Here is a 23,701-nt window from a genome sequence, read left to right as displayed (position 1 = left end):
GAGTCTTCACCATTTAACTTTATCAAATAAACATTTTCCAGAAACGTAGGTTAGATTGTTACTAGAAAAATGTAGTAAACAATGGGAAAGAATAATTATCTTCCAGGCTGCTATCCTGTTGTTCTAGCTCATGTCCATAATTCAAGTACCGTATTTTTCAGACAATAAGACGCACCATGATTTTGAAGAGGTAATTTAAAAAAAAATGTTTCTGCATTCTGCAGGTCTTCCAAACCCTCTGCATGCCTTGTTTTTTGCAAAAAAAAAAAAAAAAAAGGAGGGGGAGATGCAGAGCTTTGGGAGGCTTGTAGAGTGCTCCTGGGTGATGGGGGTGAGGCAAAAACAAGCAAAAAACAGGCCGTTTTTCACACACACACAAAAAGGGCATGCAGAGCTTTGGGAGGCTTGTAGAGTGCTTCTGGGGGCTGGGGCAAAAATGAGGAAAAATTGCCCATTTTTTGCTCAATTTTACCCTCCCCAGACCTCAGGAGTACTTTTCAAGCCTCCCATACCCTCTCCATGTCCATTTTTGTAAAGGGGCCGGGGTTTCAGGCGGCCAAAAATGCTGTATTCAGTGTATAAAACATACCCAGATTTTCACCCTCTTTTTTGGGGGGGGAAAGGTGCGTCTTATACTCCAAAAAATACAATAGTAACTAATTTTGATTTTTTAAAAAATCATATCTGACAAATACCATCAAAAATAATTTGTGGCTATCATCCTATAACCATGTCTTACCATTAACATAAGTGGGCATATCTGTATTCCTGCTGCGATTCAGCCAGCTGTTCCAGCTGTTGCTCTGGCCATCTGCTTGACTGTTCCAGGAATGTACACCTGAACTCATGGTGTCCTTCAGACTGTGGGACATTTTCAATGAACCCTAAAGAATCAAAAAGGAGGAGCAACTCCATTTTGGGGGGGGCTTGGATGCCAGATGTATCTTTTTGTTACATTCCTTTTTGCATTCCTTTCTGTATTCCCCCCTCCTTTGCTGGAGCTCCAAACGCGCATACACACACATTCTCAAGAAATGCTAGACAATATAAATCTCTACATGGGCTTGTATTTGACACCTGGTATATGGAGAAAAAAAATAAATGTGAATACTTTCAAGCATGAGAAGAAAGAAATGTATTTTGCATGCTAACGTTGCTAAAGAAAAACTATCTGTGAAAGACATAGAAACAAGAAGAGAGAAGACGACAATTTTATTTCAGTATGTATGTGTATTCAGTATGCATATGCATGTGTTTTGGAATGGAATGGAATGTCTAACCAACCGTTCATAAAGTTTATCATTTGTCCAAGTGCCATGCCTCACTACTGAAACATTCTAAATGGGAAAGATGCATCAGCCAATTTTTGCATAGGCAGAGAAGGTGGACATACAGAGAATAGCTCAGCTTGTTTGTAAGATTCTGGGGTAAGAAGTTCAAAGATTCAGAGGTGATGTGATATGAAAGAAAAATGTGAACATTCCTTAGGAATATCTATAACCTTTTATTATAGGATACTTTTATTACATTTAGCTATATTTAGATTCCACTTATTATGGCAAATCTTCACATTTTGGCTGAGAGTAACTGGCCAAAATCAATCTAGTTGATTCCACAGTTGAGTGAGGGTTTGAACCCGATCTCCCTGTGTCCAGTCCAACAACATAAACACTACACTGTACTGATGCAATTCAATTGCAGTGAGCAGTTTTTGTAGTTTTCGAGAAAAGCACAAAGCCCTAGGAATGATCTGCAGCGAATGGGAAAGAGACTGGAAAAAAATGCTGAAGTTTATGATTATTTATTCAATGCTCATTTGAAGTTACAACACTACTGAAAAAAATGGTCTTATGACTGTTCCCTGAAGTTATGGTCATTGCAGTATCCCATGGTCATGTGATCAGAATCTGGATTCTTGGCAGTCTGCCCACACTTATAACCATAGAGGACCTTTGACTTCCCTCTCCTGCTTATCTCTTGCCCGTCTATCCTTTTGGCCACCTTGCACAGTAACACTCCTTAGCAGAAGCATCAAAGCAGGGACTGAACTAGAGGCTCAGGGCCTTCAGCTAGCCAACTACTATTATCCTTTAGGCCTTTATTGCAGTCACGGAGCTGCAGTTGCCCCTGAGAAATGCTCCCTCAAGCCACAAATCTCAGCTAGCTACCTCAAGATCACAGCAGAAAGCACTAATGGCTTTCATTTACCTCCACCCTGCCACACCCAGCTGACCTTTGCCACCTTCCTCCCGCTATTCACAAGGTATGCCCTGCCTGACTCTTTACAAAGCAGCTGCTGGCTCCACCAGGCCTTCTTCCCAAGGTAACATTCTCTAAATTGTGTTCCCGGTGCTTGTAATGCTTCAGAAAGCCTTTGGAAGTTAGAAAACTTCCAAAGCACTGCAAGAGCTGAGTGTTTGCCTTTCACCAAATAGGGTGCCCATTCTCAAAGATCTGGCGAAGACTTTTCTGAAGGCTTTCTAAAGCATTGGGAGAACAAGATGCACTATTTGGAGAGCGGAACACACAATTTGGAGAATGGAGCAAGCAACCTTGGAAAGAAGGCCTGGCATGGGCAGCAGTTGTCCTGTGAAGGTCCAAGGCAGCCATACCTCAGCAGCAGCAGGAGCTGCTGTCTGATTGATGTGATCAGTGGATATGTATTTATTTGGGATTCTCTCCACTTCCTGCTTAAAGACAACCCTCCTCCCCAAGTATTAGGAATTATGATGGCCACCAGGACTGCCAGCATTGCCAGTGCTAAGTAATGCAGTCACATGACATCACACTTTACAACTGCATTTCTTGGTGACAGAAATTCTGGTCCCAATTATGGTTGTCAAGTCAAGGATTACTTGTCCCCTTTTTGACCCAGAAGATTGGGTAAGCAATTGAGTATATTAGATCAGTCACTCATTTTATTATTTATTTCTTCAATTACTGGAGGAAATTAGTGGAGGAAATAAATATGCTTTTCTCAATAGAATCTAGATTGGGGTTCTATTTAAAAAAACCATTTTCCTTCATAGCATAGACAGGACACAAACTTGAAGCAGGATTAGTGAAAGATTTGAATGCACAAGGCCTTCAAATATGCTCAAATTCTTCTGAATAGGAATTCTGTACAATCCTTCTTGGAATATTCTGACTTGAACAATCTGCTACAATTCCAAAACAGCAACTGCCCATCCTCATGTAAGTTACCTTTTCACTAGCATCTGATGAGAGGAAGCTATCCAAGCTGAAGCAGGTCAACATTTGTTCCTGTTCTTCCAGTGAAAAGGGTTGAGAGAGGCTGTTCAGAATCAGATCTATGGAAATGAGAATGGACTAAAATGAAGACGTTGAAGACTGTCCGCTGTCGGCATCCATGATTACCCTAAACTGATCTGGAGTAACCATCATCTCATTTCTGGATTCATTATTAAAACAGATAAGGGCTCCATTATCTCATTAACATTTCAAAATACAATGGTTATAGTTTTGATTTTGCTTCCAATAATAAATTAAATGGATTTGCTTTTTTTAAAAAATAAATGTGTATTGTATTTATACTAATTCTTGCTTGGCAGCTATTATATTTAGTTTTAAACATACTGGCATGCATTTTTCATTCTTACTACTTAATTTCTCCTTCTCTAAAACAAACCTTTCTTTCCTCAAAAGTTCAACCCAGTTAAAGCCTTTTTTTGTCTTTTGTGTTTCCAATATAATCTGCCAATAAAGAATTATTTTAATTTTAATTTAGTTTATTTGTAAATAAAATATTTGTAACTCTAAAAAAAACAATGGATATTTTGCCCATTGGCATATACTGGAATAAAACCTGTTTCTTCTGAATCCTGCTAGAACAACCGTATTTTTCAGAGTATAAGACACTCCAGAGTGCAAGACGCACCTTAGTTTTTGGGAAGGAAAGTGAGAAGAAGAAAAATTCTGCCTCTGCCTACCAGCATCCATGGTATTCAGCTGGTTAATTTCCTGTCAGTTGTGAGAGTTCATGACTTGATCAGCCAATTAATAGGAATAGCAACTAAGTCAGCAATGAAGGTTATTTGGACTCTGAAACTGTATTTGCTGGGTGAGCAACAAGGAGACATGAAGGAACCTGGCTTAGCTGAGAACTGAAAGTGAAAATGCTTGTGTTTTGCTTGTATTTACCTTGGAAAACCTGCTTTTGGTATTGTATTGTATATTATTATTATTATTTTGAATCCTGCTGAATCAGTTACTAGTATGTGCTTTCTGAATGTGACTGCTGCTGCAAACTCTGACCAGACAGGTCAGCTTTAACACTCATTGCAACCTGATTCAGCACAGCTGATTGGCGGGTGGATCGGACTACCGGAATACTCCCAGGCTGCAGGGATTGCCACAGACCATCATGTTTTTTGCCTCAAGGGGTAGGGGCTACATTCAGTGTATGTACGTTGCACCCAAATTTTCACCCTCTTTTTTTGGTGGGGGGAAGGTTATACTCTGAAAAATACGGCAATTAAAAACTTTAGGTGCTTCAAAATGATTTGGAAGAAGGGCTTTGGATTTCATGCATGAACACAGCACCTTTCTACTATTTATTAAAGCAGCCACATTGAAACTGTTTTAATGAAAAGTAAGACAGTATTATGCCAAAGCAAATAAACACTTCTTCCAAATTATTTTTGAAACACTGAACTACATTAATAATGAATCCCTTTCACAACTTAAATAAAGGAGTGAAATTGGATTACCAAGTTTATTGACTCATCTAAAGAACATTTTACTTACATTAACACTTTTTAAACCGAGAATCTAATGCAAGGTTTTCAAAGGATCCTTTCATTTCCTGATTCTACTATTAAATTTAAATATTACATATGCTCATTCTCTAAAATGTATACTATCAGATACCCCTGGCTACTTTCACACTGCAACATACTCAATTTCCTTCATGGATGTCTGGGTATTTGCAGGTTCCTTTGATTCTGCTACCGTCATTACCCTCGCCTTCTTTTAAACTTTAAATTATATGACTGGCTTCTTCAACTAAATTAATAAGCAGGTAGAAATGTAAGCAGGTATACAGCATTCAGAAAAAATGTCTATGATGTGGACAGCTATACAAAAAGCTTGGGGGAAAAAAGAGAGGTCAGGAAAATAGATGGCAAACAGAGAAGCAGCTTTAATGATAAGAAAGCCAGTTTGGTCTGCTGATTAAAGCATCAGGCTAGAAAACAGGAGATTGTGAGTTCTAGTCCCACTTCAGCCATGAAAGCCAGCCTGGGCTGGTCATTGTTTCTCACTGTTTCTTTCCTTCCTTCTCCTATTTTGGGAAAATAGGAGGAAGGAGGAGTATTAGATATGTTTGCTGCCTTGAATTATTTATAAAAACAATAAAGGAAATGAATGGATGGATGCATGGATAAATGAACGAATCAATCAATCAATCCTGATCCATGATTACCAAACTCCAGCTGCTGAAGGTCGTGGTCAATGCTGGGAGTCCTCCATTCTGTCATGTTGTATTTCCTAATACTGGCTGGTACCAGGAAGGAGGGTAGAAGGGAGTCACATGGTGGCAGTAATTCCTTGCACATGTCTGGGTGAGTTAACTGCTTTCTCTCAGTCAGATCCTGACATGGTAGTGGAGGTCTAGGGCTTCTAGACAACACCTTTTGGCTATCCGGGAGTTCAGGTATGGATAACAATAGTTCTGTGAGAATAGCTTTCTGTGTTGACTGCAGGCATCTAGGTTCTCTGTATTCAGCACTCCAAGAACTCTTCAGTCCTCCCACTATAAAACAGAAGCACATATGGAAAAATCTATGATAAAAACACCTCAGGAACACTGGGACCCCTGTTCAACCACCACTTACACATTTAACACAAGGTAAGATACCTCCAAAGTTTCAGATGATATACCTAGATGTTCTTAGTTCTTCTAAATTCCCTGTAGCAATCAATTATGAAGAGGGAAAATATAAATACATTCTATAATAAATATATTAATAAAATGGTGACTACTGTGACATGGTTTTATTTTCTACTGTTCAGCAGAATAATGTTTTATCATATTTTCAAACAAAACAAAACCAAAAGGCCATAAACAGTAAATCACTTTTGTCTTATTTGACAAAAGACATAGCATATACATATGGAAATCAGGAGTGAGTTTGACTATTTGTTTCAGTGCTGTATCACTAAGCACAGAAAGATGACTGGAATTTACAACAATAAAAGCATACTGCTTTCTAAAATATCACAAAAATTGTTGCCAACAGGAACAACTGGGAAGGCTGTCCCACAGAGTGCAAACCACTACCATGAGCTAAATTATTTGGTGCTTTTATCAGGGCAAATACATGTTTTTGATTTGTAGCCAGAAGCCTGCTGATAAAACAGTCCCATGCTCACAGTCCAGGAATTACTCAACTATAATGGTTCTTATTTGTCAGCTTGAAGGAGACATTATCTTGATCTGTTTTATTAACCAGCCACATAGAAGGACTGTTTTTTAGCAGCACTCAGTAATACATCATCCTTTTACTAATATACAACTTCAGAATTTTGCACTCACGGATCAGAGAGAACAAAAAAGAAGAAATGTATGTATGTATGTACGTACGTACGTATATCATAAAGTTACCAGAAATATTCTGCGGACAATAAATTAGTATAATTTTATTTGATCAATGTAGGAGAAGGATTGGCAGAGCCAGAAAGAGAGGTAAAACAAGGAATTAGTTTAGTTGTTATGTAATCTCAAACAAGCTAAGTCGAACTTCCTTTGAACCTTATCTAGCTCTAATCAGTTGTTGATTGTTTATTGAGAAGATTCCCGTGCATATGTTTTTAGCAATAAATCAGTTAAATTGAACCTTCACGTGTGGCCCTGGTTTTCATGCATGACACTAGGGAAGGCAATCAAATTCATTTACAGACAATGCTTGCCCTGTGACATGCTGTGTACTTTTACTTTCTTCCAATTTATAGCACACAAGTTACTAAACAAAACCTGACTTCTATGTTTTCTCTTACACAACCAAATGTGAAAATGATTCATGGAAGCAACATAAAGAGAAATGTCAGGAACAAAATAAAAGAGGAAGGTTTTCTTCAGGGGACTGTGGGGACAGATGCAAGAAAGGAAGAAATTGCCAGCCAGTTGCATGTTCAGTTGGGCAAAGCAATCTCACCTTGCTTAAGTGCTATGCAGGTTTTCTTCTTTAGCTCTGCTGCAGAAGCTCGTTTTGTAGGATCTTTCTCAAGGCCAGAGATAATGACCCTAACAGTGGATGGGTGACAGGAGGGAGGAATTTCTCTGAGAGGGGGTAGTTCTTTGGCTATCTGCAATGCAGAGATACAGGAAAATGGATACTGATCAAAAGCAATCAGAAAGCTACAGGCCTACAAATGGTAACTATTTAACAAACAATGACAACTACTATTGTATATATACTATATGAAATAGAAATCAATTTCTCACTTTTTTGAAAACAAGGCATAGATAATACTATGTGACCGACAACTGCAATACAGGCAAAGACCCTTAATATTTTGGCACGAAAATATTAATCTATATAGTAATTCTACCAGGCACACACTATAGACTGATAGGTTGTCTTAAAGGCAATACTCAAAAGGGACAAAATATGGGGCGTGGCTTGCAAATAGGACCAGTGCTATCCAAATGTCTTAGATAGATAGAAATTGTGTTTCCTCACTGGCCAACATTTGCCCAGCTCTTAAATCCAAGCCTACTATATTTCATCAGGCTGAATTAAGAAGACAAAAATTAGAATCATTTTAGCCCCCAGTGAAAAGACAGAATAATTATATTCTTTGAAAACCTGAAAGGTTTTACGCTACATTTTCAATTGTTTAAAATAATGTTCTTTTGCATTAAGAATAGTCAACTGCAACCTAAATAGTATTTTATACATCAAAATTTATATAATTATTAGATACGACTTGCATCCACACTAAACTTCTCAAATAGAGTGTCAGGCTTGGAAGCCATCTTTTACAGTGGGCCTCAAGCCTACCACATATTCTACTGTGGGAAACTGGGAAGGGAGATTGTATGGAGCATGAGACCTAAGTAGTCAAAATAACATTCTTTCTCAGAAAGTCAAGGTCATTTTGTCTTGGCACCTGGAGGGGCATTGCTGGGAGGAATCTCCCTGTGGGATAGTGACTGATTGGACTATGTGATGGACATGTGGGTGCTGATTCAGATTTGGGGTTTCCCAGATGTGCCAACATGGCTCTTCTAATAAATTGGAATTTTGAGGAACCTCTAGCCTCTGACTTTTATTTTATGGAGGATGCTATTTGGAATCCTGAAACCCTGACCTTAACCCATATCTTGACATAGAGGTTTTTGTCTAAGAGCTGATTCCTGAAGCTGCTCTATATTAAAGATTCAAAGAAAATTGTCTTTTGCATTTTCCTAATTATAGCCCTTCAGCTTCTGAGTGATCATTTCTATATGGACTAAATACTGTGTTGTTTCAGAATTGAATAAGCTTACTTCATGTTTGTCCTTTATCTTCCATTATATATGCAAACTGATTTACTAAAGGTCTCATTGTTTTAATTAAAATTCAACTTCAGGTAAATGAGACCAGAATTGCAGTCTAAATGCCAACTTCACCCATCCATTCTTGCAGGTTCTGCGTAGAACTAAGTAGGCACATACTCATTTTCTAACAAATATTTATGTAAGAGAAAAATGACCCTGAATTTAAAATGTCCCAAAAGTGCTTTTTTCAGGAGGCAACTGGACTTTCTGGTTTTTCTCCAAAGATGTTTTGCTTCTCATCCAAGAAGCTTCTTCAGCTCTGACAGGATGGTGGGGAATGAAAGAATCATCCATCCAAATATATTTGTTTGGGACTGGATAAGCTATAGCCACAATCCCAAGAAACCCCTTTTTATAGACTGTTGTTCACTTTGAACTTATCATTATAAGGATCTTACCATTTAACAAATATTGCTGATTTTTTGCTAAAAGGTTCAAGCAAATGGCTTTTGTCACCAAACAACTAGACAGAATAGAGACTGTGTATTTCAGTGTAAACCACAATTTCTAGAGATCTGAAAATTTGAAGTAATTCCGAGGTGGGACCTGTATTAAAAAAATTACCATTCAACATAATGCACTTATTTTAGATTAACTATTGGTCTCCAGAAGACCAATATTTAATATAAAATAAGTGCATCGTATTGAATGGTAAACGTTTTGGATTTTAAGCTACCAACAAAATATGTATTTACTAACAAAAGATACATTTTTTAGATTGGTTGAGAACACTAAGCATTTCATGCCACAATTATCTGTTTTGTCTTTCAAATAAATGAACCAACAATTTATCCATTAATAACTGATGACTTACTTTGAGGCACAGAGGATGATTATAGTACTTAATCCAAGGATGATACCCATTCAGTAGGTGCAGCATCATACAGCAACTACTCCAGATATCTATCTTGAAATCACAGTGCTTCCCCATTATGATTTCAGGAGCCAAGTGGGTCTCAGTGCCTGGGACATAATCCCCTAAAAGTGGAATAGAGAAAATTGGTTCTTTGGGGTCCTGCTGGGCCCTGTTCCATACAAGCAGCCATGCTGAGACATTCTTAAACTAATAAAGGCTAGCCCAAGAGCCCTTCACTGTAGAAGACCAGACACCACACAAAAAAATTAATGTTGGAGTATTACAACTGAGAGACAAGGCAAGAATACAGAAAACTTGAGTTCAGATTCATGCTGGTAGGAAACTCTCTGGAAAGAAGTACTGCTTGGGAAATAGGAGTACCCAAAATGTTTTGCATTCACAAGGTTTCAAATCTGAAAGAGGTATTTTAAAGCCAAACAATCAGCCGCTTCATTCTCAAAACACTTCTGGAATGGTCCCCACCCCTGCTTCCCCATTCATTAAATGTGGGTTGTTAAGTGGAGTACGTGATGCTTCAGGAGTAGGGGAAGAACCTGTGGGCCTAGTGCAGGCACAAGCCCACTTGTCTCCATCCTCTTAAAGACTCTCCCCACCCTGACACCCCATGCTCCACTTCCCATCCTTTGCAGTCCCCACAGTTCCTTGAGCCTCCTCCCCACCCCCATCCCTGTCACTGATTGCTCATTTACCATTTCAAGATCTCCAGAGTTCAAGAGGCTGAGGTAGGGAAGGATGACAGGCTTGTTCATTGCTGGGCCATTTGGCAGAATTCTACAAGCAGCAATCTTTTTGTGAGATGCTGGTGAAGCTCTTGGCTTTCCTTTCCTCTCTAGCCCTAACCTTCCTTTCCAAGGCATTAGCATATGCTGCTAAACTTGGGGGGGGGGGGGGAGGAGCCAGGGGTTGCAAGATAAGATCCTTTTTGCTTTTCCTTCCTCCCTAGCCTTAGTCAAAGCAAAGAGAATTTTATCTCCTATGAAACTTATATCTAAGTTTATATTACCCAGGATTTTTGACATAATTTCATTTTTTCTCAATTTTAAGGCAATTTTCTTGTTGGTAAAGTACCCACAGTAGCTCAATTTGAATAATATCTAAAGTTCTTGGGTAAAGATTATGGGCAGAAGATATATAACATACACTATATTGCCAAAAGTATTCGCTCAACTGCCTTTACTCGCATATGAACTTATTGTGACATCCCATTCCTAATCCATAGGGTTCAATATGATGTCGGTCCATCCTTCGCAGCTATAACAGCTTGAACTCTTCTGGGAAGGCTGTCCACAAGGTTCAGGAGTGTGTTTATGGGAATTTTTGACCATTCTTCAAGAAGCGCATTTGTGAGGTGACACACTGATGTTGGACGAGTTTACGTGGCCCACCACTTCGTAGCTGAGTTGCTGTCATTCCCAAACACTTCCATGTACAGTTGACTGTGGAATATTTAGGAGCGAGGAAATTTCACAACTGGATTTGTTGCACAGGTGGCATCCTATCACAGTTGCACGCTGGAATTCACTGAGCTCCTGAGAGCGACCCATTCTTTCACAAATGTTTGTAAAAGCAGTTTGCATGCCTAGAGACTTGATTCTATACACCTGTGGCCATGGAAGTGATTAGAACACCTGATTCTGATTATTTGGATGGGTGAGCGAATACTTTTGGCAATATAGTGTATATAACACCATATAACATTTTTTTAAAATAATGCCCTTAGAAATTATGCCTAAAATATTGAGTCAGATATAAAGATACATTTTCATATCTGATGTTAGAAGATAGTGAGACAGACACCTCTATGTTATTTATATTTGGGGCTGAGTTGCAAATTTAGAACATAAAGGAAACAGTCGTCCAATGTTTGTACATCAACAGCCTCTTCAGAACCTGCCATAGGTTACCTGTGATTAGATAGTTCCTTATGCCATCTGGATGAAGTTGAGCTGCATGACCAAAGTCACAGAGAACAGCATGGCTTTTGTCACCAGATAAAAGGACATTGTCAGCTGCCAAAAGAAAAATTGCAAGTTTTCAAACCATCAATATCTATCTATAATATTGTTAGCAAAACCATCTAGTTCTTCTCCTTAGGTTCTCACCTGACATTTTGACTTTATTACTGGGGACCAGAAGTGCAGATTTACATGATTAAGTGTTCCTCCATAGAAATTCTAATATGAGAGAAATTAACATCTCAGGCAGAAGCCTAAAGAGAGTCCCTCTCCCTCAAAGTTAATTTTCTATGTGAAAGGAGGCTGCCAGAACATTCACATAATCTTCTATTGAAGGCAAAGACAAGCTGACTAATTCACATCACCTCCTATTTTCTGAAACTGCAGCAATTAATGCAATTTTGAGCAAATTCTCTGCTACTTAGAGTTGGCTGTTTAATGCTGATCTTACCTTTTACATCTCCATGGAGAATATTGTGGGAGTGGAGGTATTCCAAGGCCTCCAGTGTTTGGCTGAGATAATCAAGAGCTCTGTCCTCAGGGAGGTATCCACATTTCTTAACTAGCTGGCCTAGTGACCCACCTAGAAGAAAAAAGTCCCATCACTCAGAGAAAATTATTCCTGTTATTAGCTAATCACCAAGAAGTACATTAGCTTCTTCAGTCTATAGAAAAATATCAAGTGGCATCATAGTCAAGAAATCTGCAATCGTGGCTCTTATAGTTAAAGGGCAACAATGTACAAAGAAGACATGGTGACTACAATTTGGAAAGTCTGGGACTGCATGTGGCCCTTGAACCATAAGTTACACACATTAACTTTAGAGTTTCTTCCTCTTCCTAGTGTATTCCCGCTAGTGCAGGGTCAGCTAATTAGCTATAAAACTTCTTCATCTGTAATCTAATACATATTTTTATAGCAAGACTATAAAAGCAAGAAGTAAATATTCAGGAGGGTGTTTTTTTTTCTTCTTCTGTTCAATCATGCCCAATTCTCAGAGATTACTTGAACAAGTCCCTGCAGTTTTCTTGGCAAGGTTTTTCAGAAGTGGTTTGACATTGACTTCCTCCTCGGGCTGGGAGAAACTCAGTTGGGCTTTGTGCCAAAGGCAGAGCTAGAATTCACAGCCTCCCGCTGTAAGTTCAACTACTGGACCAATAGGTTCTAACTAATATTCAGTTATCCTCTACTAAAAATAGAAAATACTTATCCCCAATTAAAAGAGAAATTAACACTAAAGTCAGGAAACAGTTGTGATCCTTGGCTTTTAGGGAAATAAAATGAAATAAAGCATAAATTGACGGCTAGAGAAAAACAGGCAAGATCAGGTCAGGAAAGATATTCTGCTTCTCTACTAAAATTTTAAAGCATTCTATATTTATAGGACCATTAAAACCAAGATGTTAAAAGTTCATTATATTTTAGTATGATGAACAAGGCCCAAATAATATTATTATTTTTAAAAAGCAAATCTAAGACTGAAGGAAAGTGGGGTGGTTTAGATAGTGTTTGAAGAAAAGTATTCCATCAAGTTTCAGTTCCATATCCCACAACAACCACATCAGGCAACATTTAATGGTTGTTTAAATGTTGCAGAAGCAATTCCCTACAAACTTAAATTGACTAAATTAGATCCCTGCTTCAGATCTAGTCAACCAATTTATTTTTGCCTCTGCCAATAGTCTGTGATTTCTATTGTTCATTGCTAATATCTTTTCTCTGTTCCTGATCACCTACCTTCCATCAGTTTCATGAAGATGGTAACCCACTGGCCTTCTTTCACTGCTCCATATAATGGAAGGACTTTGGCATGTGTTACTCCAGCACATGTTGACAACTCTTCTGCACGAAAGTGTTCAACTTGTACCTAGAAAGAGAAGTATGAGTTAAAAAGGCTCAAACAATATTGGATTTAAATAGAAAAATTATGCCTTTCACAAACAATTAAAATAAGCAATATCTTGTTTCTTCAAATGAATTAAGCATGAGTGGAGTGGGGAAAGAAACCCAGGACTAGGGAAGTTCAGAGCAGTGAGAAAGCAGAAGATGGAGCAAGCTGGGGTATTTGGATTTCTTATCTTTAAGGAAATTTGAGAGGCAAGCAGACCACTTGGTATTTATACCTACTTAACCTTAATTACAAAGGATTGTGATTCTCAGCTGCTTAAATGAAGAAAAGATGAGAATGAGAGGCAGAAAACATTGAAATGGAAGAAATAGATCCTAATAAATTTTTATAAAGAAAATTATGGCAACAAATAAAGCTAAAATACAAGCTGGCAGAAAAAGAAGTAAAACCAAATTAACAATGGATTAAAAAACAAGACGAGTAAGCAATGAGCCAAGGAAACATTTAGGCTCATGATAATTGAGAAAAATATGATCACCAGGGTTGGGGAGAAAGGGAAGCTATTGTTTAACAAGGTAAGCATTTGCTTGGGAAAACCAGAGCTGGTTTTGATTCTTCAGTACCAAAATAGTGTATCCAATAAAGTTTTACTTTTGAGAATGCAAAGCTCCCTAGAGTGTTTACTTGTTTTGGGCACACTAGTGACATTTGGTCCCACTGAAGCTGCATTTTCAACATTGAAGTTACAGAAAGCAGAATAACAAAAAACACAAAAATCCTGGCATAAGCATGGGTCTTTATAAAGAAACTGATATAAAAATATGACTAGTGCCAAAAAGAGTAAGAAGGATCAAGGAATTGGGGGAGGGGAGCAAACAAGAGTAGTTTTAATTGTAAAGTGTTTCTTTTTCATGGCTTTGACCTCACATCTCTGTGGCCTGAACAGATAAGACAAACAAGCAAGAACAAACCAATATTATACTTTGATACAGTAATACGTTCTCATCGAAACAAGCTGAGATCTGAAAGCTAAAGTCACATTGTGCGTTCAGTTCAAAAATAAGCTAAACATATCCTAGTATTTTTTTGTATGAATGAAGCTAAATATTCTTTTTCCAGCTTGTTTTTTCAACCCAGACATTAAAATACAGTCTGCCTCTAGTTATAGACAAGAGAAAAGCTAAAATGACAGCTGATTATATATAGTCTGGTAAAACAAAAAGTCTGTAAAGAAGAATAGCCAGAAGAAAAATATTAGTCATTAACATGCTAGTTGCTGGTAATTGTTGGATCAGAGAATGAAATAAAGAATTGAAATTCAGACCCGAGGAAAAAAAGGAATTACAAAAATAGCCTCAGGATTTTTGCACAAAGTCATCAGAGAAACTTTCAGGCATCTGAGCTTCCCAACTTGTTAACTTAGCTCCCCCTTGTGTCTTAAACATAATATCAGCATTAAACATAAGAAAGTGCATGATGCAATACAAGGAGGAAGTCTAGACAGCTGCTGGAGGTGCCACCAAAGCACACTATGTGTCACAAAAAGAATTAAACACTTACAAATCAGCTCCAGCTAGTAGCTTAAAGCTACAGCTTTGTCTAATAAAACTGCATAAAAGTTGTGATGTATGCTCTCACACCATACTTTGTATTTAAATATAGAGATTGGTGGTATTTTTAAGACTAATACTTTAATTACATCATGAGCTGTTGTGGCTGGAGCCCATTTAATTGGATGAGGAGTAAACCACGACTACAATTATATTCTAAAAGAAGTAAGCCAGACAAATTGCCAGGATACAATGATCAGATTAAAGAAAGTTCCATTATTATTAATACCTGACCCTGTTACAAATTGTACAAATGATTTCTGCCATGTAAGAAAGCAGCTAAGATTGCCTCAGCAGGACAATATTTTGGCCTCTATACAAGAGTGATCCTTCCCTAGCAGCCCATTACACCCACAGCCAGCTGGAGATTCCGCTGTTTGGTGTCACTATGGCGACGGCTTCTGGCTTGACCTTGAGGATGTGACAAACAAGTTTCAGCAAAGCATCACTGCTGTGACTGCTCCAGCCTTCAGCAGTTCCACTGAAAAGGGAAGCAACTTTCATTTCCTCTTTTTGATGCTGCTTTCCCTCCCTTGGAGGCAACAGATTTGCATAATGTACCACTGTACCTTTTTGGCTGCGCACTGAAAGCCGGTCTGTTTGTCCTCCATTTTGTACACTTCTCCAAAAGAGCCTGTGCCGAGCAAACCTTGAGATTTAGTCCAGTGAACCTCTTCTCGGTACTCATAATCGACTGCTTTGAGTTTCTGCAGATTAGCAACCAGGAAACAAAAGAGGAAAAGAGCCCTTGAAAAGAGAATGAATTAACTGACACTGCCAAAATTATTGTTAAGAACAGGAGAAAAAAAACATTTCAGAGATTGCCTTTTAAAGACAAATTATCCTGCCATTAGTTCACATGTTTATTAATTCTTCTCTATCCTTGAGCCTTAGAAATTTACTTTTATTTTTTTGGAAGACTAGCCCTCCCCAATCCAGTATGTGTTCTCTTTCTCTCTCTCTAACTGCAACTCACATAATTGTAGCTATTCTAGTTTTAAAGCCCAGAATCTACAGTGAGAAAGTTGGATGGCTACCTACTTATTTCTCTTGCTCCTAGAAAAGAACAATAGCTGTCTTTTGCTTCAAATGAAACTTACATAATCCTAGGAAGAAGCACAATTTGAAGAGAGAACAAAGATGCATCACAAAATGAGATCCTCAAACAGAGAGTGACAAAGTGACATGAATTCAGGAGGCATCCCAGAAATTCTCTCTGTATACCTTCCATCTTTGACTCTGTGAGAAACCTAGGATTTCTATTAGCAGATTCATGCAATAAAAATAAATGCTTGTCTTACATGGAAAGATTTTAAACTCTTTCGAGTTTAAATTGTTTCTATGAACAATTTATTTAAAAAAATAAATGCTCTTTAGACATCATGATCATCAAAAATATACCAAGTTACAGCATCACGTTCACAAAGCCTTAACAACATAGCAGAACAAGAGTCTTCCTCACCATATACATAACAGTGACCAGGACTCAAGAGTATTCTTACTGCTACTGTGCTTCCCCGAAAATAAGGGTCTTATTTTCTTTTGACTCCCGAAATAAGCACTTGGACTTATTTTTGGGGAAGTCTTATTATTTTTGAGGTGCAGGAGGTGGCGAGCGTGGTCACCTCATGGCTGCTGCTATGTTGCAATATTTTTGTGGAGGTCTTATTTTTGGGGAAAGCTTATTTTAGCCCATGCGCTCAAAAGTCCGAATTGGGCTTATTAATCAGGGAGGTCTTATTTTTGGGAAAACAGGGTATATTACTCACAAATTACAGCTTCATAGGGATAAAGTCATGAATTCATATAATGCTTTCCAACATTACTGAAACTAGGGATCACCTCCTTTTCTATTGGCAATAAATTTCATGGGGGGGGGGGGGGAATCACAATGCTATGTCATGATATATTTCTTTCTGCCTGTCCAGAATCTAGAACCAGTCTATCTACCCAAATGTTCAGCTTTATTATTGGGAGCCAAATATTAAGCCATAGTTCGCTTAATTAAAATGCTCTAGTTCTCACATAAACCTTAAAAACAGCATCTGCATTTCAATACCAAAACCAAATGAAGCTATTATGGCATGTTGTGTGAATAGCCAGTGAAACTCGCAACATGGATTTATAAATGCTAAATGATAAATTATGAGTTTATAAAGAACTGCAACTTTCTTCACACATCACACTATAGTAAATAAAAAGCAAACACATTAAGGTTTAACATAAAGAGTGAACTCAGCAATTTCTTCTGATAATATTCAAACAGAAACAAGTAGGATGCAAAAACAGGTTCAATCAAAATGGACTCAAATGTCTATATACCAAGCACAGAGTATAAAGAATAAACACGGTGAATTAGAAATTCAAGAAAATGAGGACAGATATGATATTGATGCCATTACGGAAACTTTGTGGGATGAAACCCACAAATGGAATACACAGCTAGAGGGATTTAAATTATTTAAAAGAAATAGACCAAATAAAAGAGGAGGTAGAGTTGCACTATATATAAGAAATAACTGTATCTCTACAGAAATAGAGCACTACAATGATGAAAATTATCTTGAATGCATTTGGGTCAATATTAAGTTTGGGGGGGGGGGGCTGACATTGCCATAGGTCTATACTATAGGCTACCAACCAGAGGAACAGAGGAAATAGACGAACTATTTGCTAGTCAGCTAACTAAGGTATGTAGGAAGCACATCACAATAGTAATGGGGGATTTTAACTACCCTGACATCAACTGGGAGACAAACTCTGCACCAAGTGGAAGATCCAACAGGTTCCTAACAGCCATATTGGACTTAATTCTCATTAAGAGATTAAATGATAGAACGTATTGAAGCTACAGGAAGGAGAGCCTTCTCTGTGGCTGCTCCTACCCTCTGGAACGAACTCCCTGTGGAGATTCAAACCCTCACCACCCTCCAGGCATTCTGCAAAGCCCTTAAAACCTGGCTGTTCTGACAGGCCTGGGGCTAAAGAGCTGTTGCCCCCGTCTCGAATGGTATGACTGTTGTGTGTTTTAAATTATGCATTGTTATGTGTCGTTTTTTAATTTTTTGTCTGTACCCCCCTTCCCTGGTTTGAGTTGTGAGCCGCCCTGAGTCCCCTTCGGGGGGAAAGGGCAGCATATAAATATAATAAACAAACAAACAACAAACTTTGGGGGCAAGTGATCATGCAATATTGGAATTCAACATTATGCAAGCACAAATAGTAGAAGAAAGTCAAACTAGAGTCTTGGATTTTAAGAGAGCTAATTTAAATAAACTTAGAGAGCGCTTGGGAAGAATTCCATGGATAAGAATCCTCAAGGGGAAAACAACACAAGAAGCTTGAGAAATTTTGAAAAGTGAGATTATAAAAGCCCAGTCTAGCACAATACCAATGAAGAAGAAAAATAACAGCTCTCAAAAGAAACCAGCATGGCAGCATAAAGAACTTTCTGGCAAATTGAAAGATAAAAAGGACAAGTATAAAAAATGGAAAGAGGAGCACATAACTAAGGCAGAATATCAGCAAATAACCCGAGCCTGTAAAGATGAAGTGAGGAAAGGCTCACAATGAACAAAGGCTTGCCACAGAAGTAAAAAATAACCAAAAAAAGCTTCTTCCAACATGTTAAGAACAAGAAAAAAGTCAAGGAAATAATTGGTCCATTGCTGGGGGAAAGTGGCAAGAAGGTGACACGTAACAGGGAGAAAGCAGAACTACTTAACTTGTTTTTTTGCATCTGTCTTTACACAAAGGGAACAAACAGTCCAACTATCAAAAACAGCACCACAAAAAACAGATTAGGAACATAAGTTAAAATAGGGAAGAAAATGATAAGTGAGCACCTGTCTACTCTACACGAGTTCAAATCACCAGGACTGAATGGATTACACCCCAAGGTTCTGAAGGAACTAGTAGATGAGATCTCAGAACCACCCAACTATATCTTTCAAAGATCCTGGAGCAATGGAACTGCATCTACATGGAGGGAAGTATGCAGTGGAGTACCCCAAGGCTCTGTTTTAGGCCCAGTACTCTTCAACGTCTTCATCAACGATTTGGACCAGGGGATAGATGGGGAACTCATCAAATTTGCAGATAACACCAAGCTGGCAGGAATAGCCACGAATATTCCAGAAGATAGGCTTAAGATACAGAAGGATCTTGACAGACTTGAACATTGGGCGCTATCTAACAAAATGAAATTCAATGGTGAAAAAAGTAAGGTTCTACATTTAGGCAAGAAAAACAAAACATACAGGTAAAATATATGTGGTACTTTGCTCAATAGTAGTATGTGAGAGGGATCTTGGAGTCCTAGTGGACAACCATTTAAATATGAGCCAACAATGTGTAGCAGCTGCCAAAAAAGCCAACACAGTTCTAGGCTGCATAAACAGAGAGAGGGAATCAAGATCACGTGAAGTGTAATACCACTTTATAATGCCTTGGTAAGACCACACTTGGAATACTGCATCCAGTTTTGGTCGCCACAATGTAGAAAAGATGTGGAGACTGTAGAAAGAGTGCAGAGAAGAGCAACAAAGATGATTAGGGGACTGGAGGCTAAAACATATGAAGAAAGGTTGCAGGAACTGAGTATGTCTAGCTTAATGAAAAGAAGGACTAGGAGAAACATGATAGCAGTGTTCCAGTATCTCAGGGGTTGTCACAAAGAAGAGGGAGCCAAGCTATTCTCCAAAGCACCTAAGGTCAAGAAAAGAAGCAATGGGTGGAAGTTGATCAAGGAGAGAGGCAACTTGGAACTGAGGAGAAATTTCCTGACAGAACAATTAATCAGTGGACCAACTTGCCTCCAGAAGTTGTGAATGCTCCAACACTGGAAGTATTTTTAAGGATGGGACGGATAAATTGTTTCTATTTCAAATGAGGACCCTACTACCTTCCGTATTAATTCATTTATTGAAAATAACTTAAAAGTTCATTAAAATGATTTTTCAAGTTATTTTCAATAAATGAAGTTCATTAAAATGAACTTTCACTCTAAGATCATAATAGTTATTCCTTTATTATACCAGACATAAGAAATTGAATCTCTTTGTTAAAAGCTCATTTTCTTAAGAAAGCTAGCCCAATGGAGAGTAAAATTGCAGTCTCATCTTTTCTTTCTATGCCAGATTTTTAGTACTTTTCCCACTTAAGGAAATATAGAAAGATACAATGCCCCTGGCCCCACGCAGTTTCAAATATTTTAACACAAATATCCTATCTTGTAATACTTTTAATTGTATGTTTTGCCTTTGACCAAGCTTTGCCTTTGACCAAGCTTTGACCCTGTTTATAGGAATATGGCTCCAGGTGATGATCCCTATCTTTTCTTTGCATAATACAGCATGATTGATCAAAAAGTATACAGTTGGTACCCTGTTAACAGTTTTCAAAGGCTCACCTCTGTAAGCAACACTCCTTCATTTTCATTGATTTCCTGTAGGCACACTTTTGAACTTGATCCATTTTTCCAAGTCTTGGCCAAGCAAGCTAGGTTTCTTGGTTCTCCAAGAATAACATTTCCCTTCAATGCATCTACTAGAAAATCATCCATAGAAAAAGTATCTGAAGTGTTTTTTGCAGACTGGTGACATTTGGAAAAGCTATGTGCCAGATTTAAGTCTGAAAGGTAACGTTCATCATCTACATTTGAAAGATCATCAAAAAGATAAGTCTTCAGGGGGCCAGGTTTCAAAGCAGGAAGCAAATAGCTATGGTTATACAAATAAGGAGCAAATTTGTTTGAATGGGAGGGATGCACAATCTCCAATTGAGAGCCCAAATTGTCCTGTGTATAGGATTTCCAAACATGACTCAAGCACTGAGCAGGGCTGATCAACTTGTGTAACTCAAGTTTTGCTTGGTTCTTTATCATGTGCAACTTGCTAGTAGATAAAACTTGGCTTGGTTTCTCAAAGGAACTGAAATCAGAACCAAAATCCTTATATAGTTCTGAATGCCATGAAGTGATATTGAAGAGGGTGCCCAAATGAGAGTCATCTTCCTGGAAGAAAAATGAACTAGTTAGCTACTCAAGGAAAGCTAACCAATAGGATTACGCTCTAAACCCCATCAATAATTAGGAAAGGTATTTTCTCAATTGTCAGATTCCTATAAGTTAAAAGGAAAATAACTAAAAGCTGGGAACCAAGAACATGAATTTCTAACATTTCAGAGGAATGATTTTACATGAAATTTATCTATAAATAAATATGAACCAATAATTTACAGATAATCCTGGACTCACCATCATTCCTTTAATAATGTTAATTATTTATAACCATTGTACCAATTGATCACGGTCTGGGCTCTTAGTTCTTTACCACCACTTGCAGTGTTCTGCAGTGACATGATTGTGAGTGTTTTTATCAATTTCTAGCAAAAATGCCCACTGGGGAAGCTGGATTAATTTAATGACTATGTGATTCACTTAATGACTACTTTAAAAATTATAATAAAAGTATCATAAATAAAACATATTTACGTATTTATCTACTTTAGTATGTTGGATCTCAATTTCAATATTGTCTGGGATGAATTGAAGTTAAAGTCCTAAATGTTTCAGAGATGGTAAATTACAAAAAAGTGGTCTAATACTGCTAAGCTATCTAGTGATCTTTGTCCTCTTTTGTATTGTCATCATACAGGTCATCTAATGTAGATTGTAATTTTAAAAATTTTCCCCCCAAATGGTTTAGAATCTCCTTGTTTTATAACACATTTTGCAACAGGATATATTTCATAAAGGTGAAAAATGGAATCTGAACTGTTGCTCATTTGTACATTGTTAATTCAATTACAAACACATATATGCCTCTGAGGAAGAAAACAGGCACTACTGAGGTTAAGTTCCATTATGCCCATCATTAATACTATATTGAAGCATGATTTGAGGCAGTGTAGAATATGCTCTACCTGCACAGGTATGGGTACACAGCTCTCCTGCTCCGGAGTCCTTGGCTTTTGAATTAGGGAGGTTGCTTTTTTTGCTGTTTTAAGGGAGGATTTTCTCTTTCGCTGTTTCTTCCGGGATTTGCCGCGATGTAAGGCCTTCCAGGAACATGGAGCCATTTTTCCTTCAGTTGCATGAGCCACATTATTGGGGATTTGATCAAGGCTGCAAGACCGGCTGACAGAAAGTAGTAATACAGATATATATACTTTAGCTCAATTCACAAAAACAGTCATTTAGCAGATCTGAAAACTACACACTAAGATCTTGAGAACATTTTGAGTAATCATAATAAGTAAGTTCTCAAACTAAAGAATTTATGTTTGTAAAAAATGCTCTTTTTAATCTTATAATATCCTTCATCTTTAATTTCCAATAAAATATATCTATAAAATTATATATTTTTAAATCATACATTGAAGCACTATAGACACATATTTTATCAGATGTTTCCTTGTCAACAGTATTTTAATATGAGTATCAAAAGTGAGTCAAAGTATTTAGACTTATGAGAATGAAAGCAATGCCATGCCATGCCAGGCACTGGATTTATTTGCTCACAGCAATGTTGAAACATTCATTGTTTTAACTTTACTGACTTTTAGACTTCCTGAATGATATTTTGGGGTGATATGGGCAAAGAGGCAAACTTAGACATAACAGAATAGAAAATGACTGTGAATAACACGAAACAGAATATGTGGGGGGTCTTTCCTAGAAACATTTTATTCTGCTGGTATTATTGCTTCTTGTCACAATAAAAACATTTTATTTTTTCAAAATACAAAACCTAAGAATGAGTCATGCAATGGCTCCCTTTGATACATAATATTGATTCTTTACTCATCTTTCCCTTCTTTTAAAACATTCACTCCTATCTTTTTACAATCAAAGAATAATTTACTTGAATGTTGCTTACAAAATTTAGCCTTGATACTCCACTCTTGCTGAAAATCTGCAAGACAACTTTGTAGTTATCCCATAGCAACTAAGACCTTACATAAATCATGCTACATCTGCAGGGGTATACAATGTTTTTTATCAACACTATATACTTGCCAAGTCCTGACAGTCTCCAAAGAACAATTTCAAAGATAGCATTTCAAATAAAAAATTATGTCATGTAATGCAGAAAATTCTGAAGTATGAAATTTGCTAATTCTAGCACAATGGTTTGGATACCAGTCTATGATAAAAAGTGAAATTAAATGGAATACACTTAACTTAACCTCCGCTGAATGGGGTGCATGAATCAAAGCAGGCAAGGTGGCAGTCATCAAAATATGGTTGAAGAGCCCTGCCCTTGACTATTTTGATGTTTCTCCGGGCCCTGGATATGGATGTGGAATACTCTTTCCAATATGATGATTCAAAGGATCCTTCTCTTTTTAAGCAAGTGAATAGGGGATAAGGAACAGGAGAGGGCATTGTGGTTTTGTATTTTATGAACGATTACTTACCTATATTGTTTTGTGTGAGCAATAAAAGGCCTCTCTGAATAAGTGGGACTGAACTCCTGGCTTATCTCACCTGAAGAAAGTTATGAGAAAAAGAAGTTGAAATATGCCACAATGAAGCAAGAAATAACAAAATCACACATTGACAGTTGATCAGATCTTAGTATAGTGGACTTCAGATGCAAGATCTGTTCAGCATTTTAACATGTAATGCCATATTATGAATGCATTGAATTTTATTTGACATTAGCTGTTACATAACAACAATTTATCTTTGTATATAATGGTATAACACATGTATACATTCTCTTTCAACATTTCATGAGCATTCAGATATAGCAGATCCTCTTGCCCCCAGCAGTCTGTTAAGTCAAGGGTTCATTGTATTTACTCTATGTCACTTACAGTTTCAAAGTTAGAGGTTTCTA

General features: G+C 37.6%; 1 protein-coding gene across 2 annotated transcripts in view; it reads right to left on the bottom strand.

Moving 5' to 3' along the window:
* MAP3K14 (mitogen-activated protein kinase kinase kinase 14) overlaps positions 1–23,701 on the bottom strand; it is a 47,740-nt gene that overhangs the window by 3,151 nt on the left and 20,888 nt on the right. The window contains exons 3-14 of one of the 2 annotated variants that reach the window (XM_087713384.1): positions 23,277–23,346; positions 21,780–21,993; positions 20,266–20,868; positions 15,425–15,562; positions 13,134–13,263; positions 11,847–11,978; positions 11,345–11,449; positions 9,378–9,541; positions 7,176–7,326; positions 5,444–5,773; positions 3,205–3,311; positions 740–884 (exon numbers count right to left, since the gene is read on the bottom strand). In XM_087713384.1, coding sequence (XP_087569510.1) covers positions 740–884; positions 3,205–3,311; positions 5,444–5,773; positions 7,176–7,326; positions 9,378–9,541; positions 11,345–11,449; positions 11,847–11,978; positions 13,134–13,263; positions 15,425–15,562; positions 20,266–20,868; positions 21,780–21,993; positions 23,277–23,346 — 2,289 coding nt within the window. The remainder of the gene's footprint in view (positions 1–739; positions 885–3,204; positions 3,312–5,443; positions 5,774–7,175; positions 7,327–9,377; positions 9,542–11,344; positions 11,450–11,846; positions 11,979–13,133; positions 13,264–15,424; positions 15,563–20,265; positions 20,869–21,779; positions 21,994–23,276; positions 23,347–23,701) is intronic. The other variant, XM_087713385.1, reaches the window with a different exon arrangement.

Source organism: Thamnophis sirtalis, unplaced genomic scaffold (assembly GCF_051295495.1).
Source record: "Thamnophis sirtalis isolate CommonGarterSnake01/CBP01778 unplaced genomic scaffold, rThaSir2_p1.2 scaffold_4, whole genome shotgun sequence".
NCBI classification, from domain to species: Eukaryota; Metazoa; Chordata; class Lepidosauria; order Squamata; family Natricidae; genus Thamnophis; species Thamnophis sirtalis.
Note: the sequence above shows the minus strand (reverse complement) of the source record. Positions and strands in the feature narration are given on the sequence as shown.